Source organism: Engystomops pustulosus, chromosome 7, assembly GCF_040894005.1.
Source record: "Engystomops pustulosus chromosome 7, aEngPut4.maternal, whole genome shotgun sequence".
Classification (NCBI taxonomy): Eukaryota; Metazoa; Chordata; class Amphibia; order Anura; family Leptodactylidae; genus Engystomops; species Engystomops pustulosus.
This window is the reverse complement of record NC_092417.1, coordinates 33,034,761-33,048,042: the sequence shown is the minus strand read 5'-3', so window position 1 is coordinate 33,048,042 and position 13,282 is coordinate 33,034,761. Positions and strand designations below refer to the sequence as shown.

Here is a 13,282-nt window from a genome sequence, read left to right as displayed (position 1 = left end):
TGAAGATAATTTCTCATAAATGTAGTCATGTTGTCCCTTAGAAACAAGATGGCTTCCTCGGATACGACCACCTCACATTTTGGCAGCAGTGGCCAGACATGCGCTACTGAGCCCTGCCGGACCACCAGGATTCAGCAATCATTACCCCAGGACGGCTGTGCGACCTGCAGTAACTCCCGGACATTTCATATACGAAAAACTTTTGTTTCTTTGTGCAATCCCTCCACCAGAGGTGGCCATATCCAAGGAAGCTCGCTCATTTCTAAGGGACAACATGACTACATTTATGAAAAATTATCTTCACACAGGAACATTTTTTTTAATAACATCTAATTGAAGAAATGTTTACATATGGCAGATTATTCAAACAGAATGTGAATGCCCAGGCGAGAATACCCCTTTAACTACTAGCCCCTCAGGTAGGGTATGAAATGTCCTTTTTAGAATTTCTTCTTTTATGCGAAAACCAACCTGTTGCCTATAAAAAAAAAAAAAAAAATCTCCTCAGGAGTTCAATTTTAGTGGTTTGAGGGGGAGTGTTGATTTGGAAGCCGCTATCTTCTGTTCTGCAGAACCTGAAAACATGCTGCTGGTGTCATTAGAAAAAGAGACAACTGAAGATATAGTTGGAAATGCAAGTTACAGATAAAGGTCCATTACCTGCCTAATATTGTACTGCCTGTATGTCCAGTTATGTAGCCTAGAGAACAATAATCCTTAATAATCCATAATCATTGAGATCTGGAATATTAGCTTCTTATCTTGAATATGACACCAGTAGCAGGTTTCTAGGTGCTATAGAATAGAAGATATACACTCACGGGCCACTTTATTAGGTACACCTGTCCAACTGCTCGTTAACACTTAATTTCTAATCAGCCAATCACATGGCGGCAACTCAGTGCATTTAGGCATGTAGACATGGTCAAGACAATCTCCTGCAGTTCAAACCGAGCATCAGTATGGGGAAGAAAGGTGATTTGAGGCCTTTGAACGTGGCATGGTTGTTGGTGCCATAAGGGCTGGTCTGAGTATTTCAGAAACTGCTGATCTACTGGGATTTTCACGCACAACCATCTCTAGGGTTTACAGAGAATGGTCCGAAAAAGAAAAAACATCCAGTGAGCGGCAGTTCTGTGGGCGGAAATGCCTTGTTGATGCCAGAGGTCAGAGGAGAATGGGCAGACTGGTTCGAGCTGATAGAAAGGCAACAGTGACTCAAATCGCCACCCGTTACAACCAAGGTAGGCAGAAGAGCATCTCTGAACGCACAGTACGTCGAACTTTGAGGCAGATGGGCTACAGCAGCAGAAGACCACACCGGGTGCCACTCCTTTCAGCTAAGAACAGGAAACTGAGGCTACAATTTGCACAAGCTCATCGAAATTGGACAGTAGAAGATTGGAAAAACGTTGCCTGGTCTGATGAGTCTCGATTTCTGCTGCGACATTCGGATGGTAGGGTCAGAATTTGGCGTCAACAACATGAAAGCATGGATCCATCCTGCCTTGTATCAACGGTTCAGGCTGGTGGTGGTGGTGTCATGGTGTGGGGAATATTTTCTTGGCACTCTTTGGGCCCCTTGGTACCAATTGAGCATCGTTGCAACGCCACAGCCTACCTGAGTATTGTTGCTGACCATGTCCATCCCTTTATGACCACAATGTACCCAACATCTGATGGCTACTTTCAGCAGGATAATGCGCCATGTCATAAAGCTGGAATCATCTCAGACTGGTTTCTTGAACATGACAATGAGGTCACTGTACTCAAATGGCCTCCACAGTCACCAGATCTCAATCCAATAGAGCATCTTTGGGATGTGGTGGAACGGGAGATTCGCATCATGGATGTGCAGCCGACAAATCTGCGGCAACTGTGTGATGCCATCATGTCAATATGGACCAAAATCTCTGAGGAGCTTCCAGCACCTTGTTGTATCTATGCCACGAAGAATTGAGGCAGTTCTGAAGGCAAAAGGGGGTCCAACCCGTTACTAGCATGGTGTACCTAATAAAGTGGCCGGTGAGTGTAGGCTTCTGAAGTGAAACGACTCCTGCACCCACTAAACTTGACTCATCTCTTGTGAAAATGGGATGAGAAGAGTCATATTTGTGCTCGACTTTAAGGGGAATTTTTTATAGGTAAAACGGGTGATATTTTATATAAAATCATGAATTCTAGAAAGATTTCATTTCGTACCTGAGGGGACTAGTAGTTCAATGGGGTAAAATTTGGCGACAGTAGATTTTCTTTTAATGGAACCCATCCAAACCCATCATGATAAACCAAGGAAACTTCAGCATAGATCCAGGCACCGTGACTGTGGTAATCTTCTCGTATCGGTTATCTGTGGCCTCCTTCCTTCTAAAATCAACCTTTTAAATTATGCTAATGGTCCTCCATGCTGCTGCAGTACAGACTATTACACTGTGCAGGAGCACATATAATCCTCCCCCCGGTCTTTCGGTAGCTCTGAAAGCTAAAATTTCACACAGTGGCCTAATTGCATAGACGGACCACCGTGCAGAGAAGAGGGACCCTCATAGTGATATATGACACAAGGAATCCCTTCCCTACAGAATAGCTTTACACGATGGAGGGATTCCTGTACTCTGCATGGAGATTGGTGTGTGAAATTTGGTTAGAGCTTCACTCCTCTACACAAGAGAACCAGGTCACTGAATTCAGGGTCAGATTATCTGATTAGAAATGGAGGGGCTGCTCGGATATGCGTGCTTCCACTTCTTTCACCATCTATGGAGATAGCAGAAGAGGTATAGAGGTGCATATAGCAGAAGGGCGATTGTGTGACTGGTTGCTCTGTTCATTTGGGGTACAAAAGACCTTGATTCATGGTTAAGTGCACCACTAGGACCCCCACCAATAAGCACTTTTGCCCCTACCCCGTGACAGGACAACCCCCTTTAAGCAGAGAAGGGGGATAATCTCCATGTACGGAGCTCCACACCCAACTCTATTCTCACACTCATTCTTTATTACGTGTTCTCCCCATTCTTAAAAGGATCACCCCAGAAACAGACCATTTATCAGAAGTTTCTGCGGTAAAACTCTTCTATTTGCACATAATAACCAATCACAGTTCATGTTTAATTTTATAATCAGCTGTGGGAAAATGAAAGCTGAGCTGTGATAGGTTGCCATGGGCTACTTCAATAGTTCTGCTCTCAGACACTTCTGCTAAAAATTGACCAAATTTTCTCTGAAATATATGTCATCTCCCTCCATACAACATGTATCTTGCTTTCGATTGCTCATATTACAAATAACGTATTTATCAGTCTTCTCCATTGATGCAAATCACGTGCACTTCTTGGTATTACAAAATTTCAGGTACATTCCTTCCTTTCTCGTAACCTGGGTACCCAGAAGAATATAGAATTTTTTTTTTTGGTTCGGCAAGTTTAAATAATTTTTTTTTAAATAATACCAGTACACAAATTTTTTTGTTTTATTTTTAATCATCATTACTGGGGAAAAACCCTGAAAAGATAATTGTTTGTTGCTGGAACTTGATCTACAGGCTACATGTTGCCCCCCCCTGTGATGTTCACATGTTCCCAGGGGAATGTAAGCTAAATGCTGCTGTGCTGAAAGTACCCCACAGCTCGCTATATTTAGTGGAGGCATGACAGGACGCCAGGAATAAGCAATCCATAGATAACCAACCTCCAGCCATCACATATGACTCCTGGATAGAGTGAATGGGATACAAGTCATTGCCATCTACATGCAACACAATTTGACTCCTAAGGATCTTAAAAGGGAACCTGTCACCAGATTTTACCCTATTAAATGGATGAAATGGCCTTTCTAGATTTCCCCCTTATAAGTAAATGGGTAATGATTTACATAACGGGGCGGGAGGGGGGGGGGGGTCTCCCTCAAAGTAAGGCAACTAGGGCTCCTCTCATCCCATTTTCACAAGTTTAAAGGCTTCAGGGGTAGTGTCACTACAGAAGCCCCCCATCTTCTGTTCTATAGTACTTAGAAACATGTGTTTTGTGTCAAGATAAGAACTTCAAGCTTAGTTTTTTTTAGCTACAGAACTAGACATACAGAAAAAAAAAGGCAGAAACTAGGTTTTTATTTGCAGCTTGTATTTCCTACTATGCATTCAGATGCCCGTATCTCCAGTTTTGTAGCTTACTAAACCATGAGCCTGTGATCTGAAAGATGAGATCCTCATCTTTAATAAGACACCATGTTTGTTTCTAGGTGCTGTTGAACAGAAGATTGAGGCTTCTGAAGTGACACTACCCGGGGAAGCACTAAACTTGACTCATCTCATTTGAAAATAGGACGAGAAAATTCAAATTTGCCTAACAGGATTATTATTTGTAGCATTCTTATTAGTAAACGTGTGAGATTTCACATAAAGTTAGCAAATTCTAGAAGGGACATTTCATGCCCTAACTGAGGGGACTAGTAGTTTAGTTGGGTAAAACATGGTGACAGGTTCCCTTTAAAAGGAAATCTACCACTAGCATCAAGGATTGTAAACCAAGTACACTGTGACAAACTGGTGTGTGCCTCCTGCATCTGGTCTTCTTTTAGCTTTAAGAAAATGAGCTCGAGGGGCTCCAGGTCCTATAGGTGTTAATGGAGCCTGGAGCTCCTCAGGCTCATTTGCACAATTTTTCATCCATTTACAGGCGGTCCCCTACTTAAGAACACCTGACTTACATACAACCCCTAGTTACAAACAGACCTCTGGATGTTGGAAATTTACTGTACTTTATCCTTAAGCTACAGTAAACAGCTGTAACAGATATCACAAGTGTCTGTAATGAAGCTTTATTGTTAATCCTGTTAAACCCAACATTTTTAAAATCCAATTGTCACAGAGACCAAAAAAAATTTGGCTGGGGTTACAATGATAAAGTATACAGTTCCGCCTGTATTTCTTAAAAATGGGGGCATAAGATGGTAAAAGAAGAGGGAATCCTGTCATAGGGGGCACACAACAGTATGCCAGTGTGCTTGGTTTACGATCCTTGATCCTGGTGGTAAATTTCCTTTAAAGCCATGGCGATTCATGCATCAATGTTCTCTGTACATGGTGGAGGCAGAGAATTTCCACTACAAATCCAGCCCGAATTTGGGTCATTTCTGCAGCAGGTAACACCAAAATGGAAAACATTGCACAATGTCCCTGTAACTCAACGGCGGTGTTTACACTACAGCATGAACTCTGACACTCCCGAAAATTAATCATAATCCATGGAGTATTATAATATCACAATGGAAGTCTTATCTATTCAATCGCAAGGGATGATCAGTTTGCAGCAATGACATGCTTTACTACTACATGTGACTTGTGTAACAAACCACTTGACATATTTATGTTTAAGGATGAGGTGCCAGAGGTTGCACACTTAAAGTCATGGCATTATTTAGTAATGTACAAAGTCACAACAAGTTGTTACAAGTTGTGAAGTGACAAAATATTAAACTTTTTTTTTTTTACATTTGGAAAGACCAAAAACCGGATTCAAATAAAAAATTGAATAAAACGTGTTGATAGACTATAAACTTTTTCACTTATGGGAAAAATTATTGTTCAGTATCTATTCTATACAATAAATGTGCTAAGAAAAAGGTGCATACATGTACTTCACAGCCAAGTAAGGGTGGTTACGAAATCCCTTATTACCCATGAGTGTGATACGTGGTATAGCCAGATCAGTAAGTGCTCCTCCATTGAGAGCCTCATCCAACGTCGTCACCTGAAACATTTATGCTGCAGCTCCAGAGTCAGAAGAAGAGGCCAGCACTAGAATTCCTGAAGGATGGGGGGGGGGATGTTGAATAAGACTGATTGAAGAGAATTCCTGAAGGTGGGGGGAATACATGAGTTGAGAAAGACATTGGCTGTGTGGGACTCGCTGAAGAGAATTTCTAAGGGTGAGGTGGAGAAGCAGGAGCCAAGAGAGACGTCGAATGTACGAAACTCTCTGAAGAGAAATCAGCTCCCTCATTCCCCCACCCCCTCAGGCTGTGATACACATGACCTATAAAAGGCATTAAATAAGGAACTGGAACAGAGCAGCGCACCTATTGTCGTACAGAACCATCCCTCTAAACCAGGGGGTCAAAGCCACCTGGGCAATTACATTCTGCACTATAGTAACTTTTCAAAGCCACATCCCGGGTATTGCAAGTTCCAGAACTTCCACCTTCATCAGTGGGCCACTTCAATAATGCTTCAGTGAGCTCCTCAGACTCATTACATCATGTCAATGGGCTGCTTCCAGTTCATTTCCATTGAAGTGAACGGTGTTGAGCTGCAATACCAAGCACAGCCACTGTACACTTTTTAGCAGGAGTGTCATGCCCCCCTTACTCATCTGGATGATCTATACTAGAGAACAAATCAAAATTTACATTGTGGAAAAAAACCCTTGAAAAGGAGTTGAAAATCACAGATGCTTAACTCCACACACACACAACCCCCCCCCCCCCCAAAAAAAAATAACAGCGGCACACCTGCCATGGTTGGTGCGGGTTATTACAGCTGTATAGAGAAGAATGGAGCTCAGTTGCAATACCACCAGTCACGTGTGGTACGGAAGGAAGGAAGGAAGCAGCCATAGTATTTTTTTTTTTGTTTGTTTGTTTTTCAACAACCCCTTTAAAACTTCAATTGTGCGTAAACCAAAAAGAACTGCACAGAAAATTAGAAAAAATGGGCACTAAAAATGTTAGAAATTTTTATTTTTTTTTGTGTTTCTCAAAATGGAAAGGAAAGGTATTATTTTTTTTTCTCCTCGTGGTTAGCGCCTCTTAAGGATCCAAAGGGTTTTCATCATGACATGCAGGAAGTTTATTTCAAGAATAAAATAAAAATATAGACTTTTCTGCATCATTTCATCTATATAAAACAGCACTACGCTAGGCTAGTTAATGCGGAGGTAACATAAATACACCATAGTAATAGTCTCCCCCCCCCCCCCACCCCAAACGAGAAGCTTCATATTAACAAATATAGAAATTATTTACAAAAATATCTCGTTACCTGCTCTGCCGTCATCAGGAGGTGTCAATCAATGCAAGTGTATACAGGTACGCCATTTAATATTTATTATATGCATTTTATATACATTATTTTTCAACAACTGTACTGATTTTTTATTTTTTTTTCCGTGGTACAATCTTAAAAATTTTTGTCGATTTGCAGTCTGTAAAACAAACAAAAAAAAACCCTTACAAAAAAAACGCGCAAACTCGCCAGATTTTTTTTTTTCCTTTTTTTGTGGAAGACCAGAAAAAAAAAAAAAAAAGGTGAAATAGATTTATTTTTTTTTTAGTCATGCATAACACAAAAATGAAAAATCGTTTTGTCAATACCGGAAACTAAATAAAGCTTAAAAGAAAGAAAAAAAAAAAATGATGTAGAAGACGACGACGACAAATCAGGAGACGCGAGAAGTAACAGATGAGGAGATTAAAGTGAGAAAAAAAAAAAAATTTAATATAAAAGGAACCTGTTGGAAGAATTTTTTTCCCTCCACGATGGTATCAATCTGTTTAGATAATATTGTTTCTAAAAACATTCTTCGTAGCCCCACCTACTATTTATTTTTTTCTTGATGCCTCTTCTCCCAATTACCTGACCTGGGACTGGAGGTTTGCGGAAGTCAAAGTCAAGTTGTCCAGGTTGGTTTCACCTCTCCCCAAGGAAAGGGAACTTAGCACAAGCCCAACTAAGTTCATGTTTCAATTCACATTATATTATTATAAATTATTTAATAATAATAATCATTGTCTTGTACTTTCATGATATACTTACCCCTTGGATACACAATCAGAGCATGTGCAGGTTCCTCAGGGTGCACTTGTTTCGGACACATTTGTGACAAAGTTCCCGATCCCCAGGGATCTCAATCTGATTGGTGATGTTGGGGGGGAGGGTTGTTGGTAGTTAGGACATGATTTGACCCCATCCAGCATCTCCACCTCCTTTAGAACACTTACACATGAATGAGTTTGACTTGGAATGTTGAACGCGGAGCAAACGGAACGGAACCGGCTGAGATCAGTTCCGGTTGCCCACCAATCAGTCCAGATGTTCCAGCCAGATGCATCGAAACTCACTCATGTGTAATGAGCCTTCCTTCCAACATGGGCATTCATTTTTATTTTATTTTTTATCTTCCAGGACCAGTAAAATACTACTAAAAACAGGTCACATAATGGTGTTAAAAAAAAAAAATCTCATGACAGGTTCTCTTTAAGGTGCAAAATTTGCCACAGAGCAAGAATATGTCATAGTTTAGTATCATCCTTGCTCGGTGTAGTATCTAAGCCCGGCAGGGGGAGGTGGGAGAAAAAAAAAAAAAAAAAGCTCCTGATTTTAAATATCCTATCGTAGAACAAAGTAAATAAAGGCCATCGGTCATTCTTTAAAAAAAAAAAAAAAAATTCTGTTCGTGTCCCACAAATAATGCAAGTCCTGTGTTGCATGAACAAAAGAAACAAATATAAAGCTGAAATAAATAACATTAAGCCGTTGTAACTGAGCAGGATTCGGGGAAAAACCTGGATAAATTAACTCGTAAATAAAGTAAACATACAAAATATCACACAGTGATAGAATGTTGCAATTGTTAAAAAGGGGCGGAGGAGCGATTAAAAAAAAAAAACTATATGGGACCGCCTCTCTTGACAGATAAAGGGAACCTATCACAGCCAACATTGGGCACCGTTATATGGAGGAGGAGGAGCTGAGTCAAGTGGGCGGACCTACACGGTAATCAACATTCTTCCTTGTACTAGGGTGCGTAATGATATAGCTGTCAATCACCAAGTAGGACCTCCCACTAGACTAACTTGGTCGCTAACTTTTCAACTAACTTTGCATAAAATGAATGGTATAATACTTTTAGTATTACAACAATATTTCTCATCTTAAAAGGAAATTGCTTCTTTCTCCACTTACTTTGGCTTGTTTACTCCTTTATAATCTGCTATTCCCTCCGAAATCTCTGCTGAATTGTGTCTTGCTAGTAACCAGATAGAAGCTTACTGAGGTGTCATATTATATAGATGAGGAGAAGTGGAGCTGAGATTCACAGCAGCTACATCACCAACCATCAGCACAGATGATTACAAAATACAGGCATCCTGCAGAGCAGTTCTATGGAGAGGGGAGGGGGTGCAGTGAGTCACAGCAGCTAGATCTCTACCTATCAGCACGGAGTAAAACAAAATACAGGCATCCTGCAGAGCAGCTCTATGGAGATGGGAGGGGGTGCTGTAAATCATAACAGCTACATCTCCACCCATCAACACAGAGGATTACAAAATACAGGCATCCTGCAAAGGAGGTTCTATAGAGAGGGGAGAGGATGCAGTGAGTCAAAGCAGCTATATCTCCAGCTATGAGAAAACTGCAAATTACACATACAGACTGCAGAGAGGAGACTACTACAAGTCATATAATGACTGTAAACCATGGTATTCTTCATATATACACACTCACAGTACTTCTGCTATCCACAAACTTTGTTAAAACTCGAGACAGGAGTGAAAGAAAAATGACATCATACTGAATCTTTTCAGTACAAAGTCACATCAGTCTGCTCTTCTCCTCCTTTCCAAGTTGGACCACAATTTTAGCATAACAGGTTCCACTTTAAGAGAGAAGAAAATCAAAAAGGACCTAGTTAGTGTGTAACCACGCAGCTGTGTTTAACCCGCTCTAACGCCAGACCTTCTGGCAGCGTCACCGACTTTATAAAGGGATCCAAAGTACATTAAGGAGAAAAAATATATATATAATATATATATCTAAAAAAAAAAAAAAATTACAAAAAAAAGGACAAATGTGGTTTTAAGGAAAGGGGGAAAATGATAATATGAAATTATAACAAAAAATCAAACATTAAAATTAATTTCATTCTCGGGTCTGTACGAACCCTGATAAAAACACTGCAACTCTTGTGACAAAGCAAAAAAAAAACCAATAGTTAGGCCAAAACCTGTATATATATATACGCAGGACTAATGTTAAAAAAAATATATGTATATATAGTAACACACTAGCACTGTCCAAGAAAAGAGAGAAGGGAAAAAAAAAAAAAGTAAAATCCCTTCATTGGCAGCCGGACACTGCGTGGTACAAAGCCCACCTTGAACACGACGAGCCGGCGCTTCATCGCGGTATTGCATTCCGAACTGGGTAGAATCGTGTGGATGAAGCTTCCTCGCTTCTCTAAGTTCCAGGGGGAATATTTTTTGGGAAAGAAGGTGGGGGATTATGTTTTTTCCGCTATTGCATTGTAACTGTGTATGAATATACAACGGTATATTCAATGGTTGATAAGCAGCTCTGTGTAACCCACGTGTTAGTCGAGCTCTTCATTCACAATACTGGTGCACCCAGGACCTGAAAGTCGTAAGTACAAGGCGCAAACAAAAAAATAATAAATTGCAAAAAAAAATTAAAATTCAAATGTTTTTTTTCCCCCGTATGCATTGTAGAAGAAAGGACCTATTTATAGTATATATAATACAGGACAGACACCCTCTGCAGGGGCTGTGAATACTGGTTACTGTGTAAGAGGGTAAGAGTACAGTAATAAAGCCCTGGAGGGGGCCCGTCCTGATAAATGACAAGATGAAGGGAGGGGGGGTGTAGCGCCGGCTGTGCGGTAACCAGTATCTCCCCCATCCTGCAGAAGGAGCCATCGTGTAGTGTTAGCGCAGGAGATCATTCCTCTTGGCAGTGATGTTGTAAGAACTCGTTTAAATACCACAAGTGACTGTAATGTTTGTTCCAAAGTGCACTTGTGGGCACGGTGTAAGCAACAGGGGGACGGGTGTAGAAGGGTCACACGAAGACCTTAGCCAGGGCGTCGGCTCCAGCACTGGCAATGAACGCTTTGGATGGGTGAAAGGCAACGTCGTATATCGACTCGTCCAACTTCTTGCGGTGGGCGGTTATCTCCTGCACGCAGGTCTTGCTGTCCAGATTCCACAAGCGAATTGAGCTGTCGTGGCCTGCAAGACGGAAGGACGTAAGAGACTGCAGTAGTAACAAAAAACTGTGACCTTTACCTTATTATAGCTCCATGCAGAAACAAGGAGCAGTCACCAGCTTTTACCCCACTAAACTTCCCGCCACACCCCCTAGGGCAGTGATGGTGAACTTTTTAGAGATCGAATGCCCAAAATAAGATCCAAAACACACTAGCTTTTTCCAAACTTATTGCTACCAGAAACTTTGAGCTCCAATACGACCCTGTCCACGCCTTCTCACTCTTCGGATAGGACCATACAGCACAGGATGGGTCACTTTAAAATAGCAGGGCACTACTTAGCCAGACATGGCACCTTCCTGGAGTCTGAGGCAGTCTGTGTCCTTGGAGACTGCCCATGTGCCGACAGTAAGGTCTCTGAGTGCTAACTCTGGCACCAGTGCCACCACTGCCCTAGGGTGATGAGTAACTTTTTGGGGCATCTGAATTCCACCTCTATTTTAGGTTGTATAGTACCTAGAAATTTACCATCAAAACCAAAACATGAGAGACCAGGGATCATCGGTCCAGGCATGGCGACTGTGGTAATCATCTTCTATTTGTTATCTATGGCCTCCTTCCTTCTAAAATCAACTTTTCAAATAATGATAATGAAAGTAGGAGGTCATAGCAGAGCCCTTCTGGGTCTCTCCCTCAGCACTTCCCTCCCTCTGCCTACAGTAATCTCACACAGTGGGGAGGGGAACATTCCTACACATGGTAACAGCCTTTGCAGCTACAGCATAATAGTTGATTTTAGAAGGAAGGAGACCATGGATAACAAATAAGAAGATTACTACAGTCCCGGTGCCGGGATCTATGAGTAATGTCCCTGGTTTATCATGATGGATTTTGATGGTAGATTTCCTTTAAAGTAGAGAATCTCATCTTCCAAATAGCAATAGGAGAGCAACAAGTCTAGCATGAATTTTATTTCTCTTCAGATCATATATGAATCGGATAACACATTGTATAGATATTATCCTTTCTTAGTATTGCTTATAGGGTAGTTAACCAGTACCAGAACACTCTGTACAGCTCAGCCATCCAGACATGCAGGAATTCCAATGATTAGTGTATACATTATATATACATAAACCACTTACTTCCAGACATTAGGTAAATTCCATTGGGATCCACTGCAAGGCTAGTAACAGCATCCAGGTGAGCAACCATTGCATGAATGGTCTTCCCTGTAAAATAAAGGCACATTGGTGCATTGTACAGGGTTATACTATCCAGTAACACATCAGACACCATGCTTGGTGCACCTTCATGCTCTGGTAATTGACCTTGGTAAATCAGCAATGCAGATGTGAACAGTCTTACAGCATACAACACAATAAGAGGAGGAACTCACCAGACTTGTTGTCAAAAAATTTGATTTGCCTATCCTCATAGGCAGCTATGGTAACAGGAAGAGTGGGGTGACTCACAACCTTGTTTATGTGGCCACTAAATGGGATACCTGTAAAACAAGAGAGAATCGTTTTAGAAGTCTGCCGCAGTGTAGCCAAACTACCCCACAAACCTACGTGGGGCCAACAGAAGCCAAAAGACCTCCACCAGTGAGAAAATGGGGGCGCTGCTTACTTACAAATCATGCATGCACCCAGTGGATCCACTTGTTCTCTATTGCTGTGGTCGAGTTATTTAAACTCCCTGACAATCCAATAGATAGCAAACAGAGAAGTAAAGCGCAAGCACGGCCCATCACCCCATCCATTAGGAGGATAAGGATTCCCAATTTTGTGATTGTGGGTGTTGCAGAAGTTAGATCTCAATATTGGGACAACCTTTTTTCAGGAAAGTCACATGAGGGGCATAGGACAACATGATAGTTGCCTATGGGCCTAGAGGCATATGGACATCACAATAGGTGCCTCTATAGGTCAAAATAGGAGTGACCATGGCCCACCCATGACCCAGTCATGGGACTGCTGTAAATAATAGTACGCCCCTCCATTTCTGCAGCAGTACAGAAAATGAATTAAACAGAACGCATTTTTGACCCAATAGGGAATGCCATTACCCCCATCGCAAAGAAGCGTACATCCGCGCGCAAAAGAGGAGCGCTGCACACCCCTCTCCCCTCCATAGAGGAGCGAGTGGCCAGCTCCGTAGCACGGCGAACTATAGGACATGTCCCATATATTTCTGTGCACGGTCAGTGAGAAAATGTGTGCTCACCACACCGTGACTCCATAAGCTTCTATGAGAACCAAAATCCGGGCACAAAT

The 13,282-nt window shown here is 41.6% G+C and overlaps 1 protein-coding gene across 4 annotated transcripts in view; it reads right to left on the bottom strand.

Annotated features, from left to right (window-relative positions):
* Positions 1–6,721: 6,721 nt before the first annotated feature.
* Positions 6,722–13,282, bottom strand: part of STRN3 (striatin 3) — a 30,812-nt gene continuing 24,251 nt past the window's right edge. For all 4 annotated transcript variants that reach the window (XM_072115397.1, XM_072115396.1, XM_072115398.1 and 1 more), the window contains 3 exons: positions 12,403–12,510; positions 12,149–12,235; positions 6,722–11,025 (listed from right to left, as the gene is read on the bottom strand). In XM_072115397.1, coding sequence (XP_071971498.1) covers positions 10,856–11,025; positions 12,149–12,235; positions 12,403–12,510 — 365 coding nt within the window. In that variant the 3' untranslated portion in view covers positions 6,722–10,855. The remainder of the gene's footprint in view (positions 11,026–12,148; positions 12,236–12,402; positions 12,511–13,282) is intronic.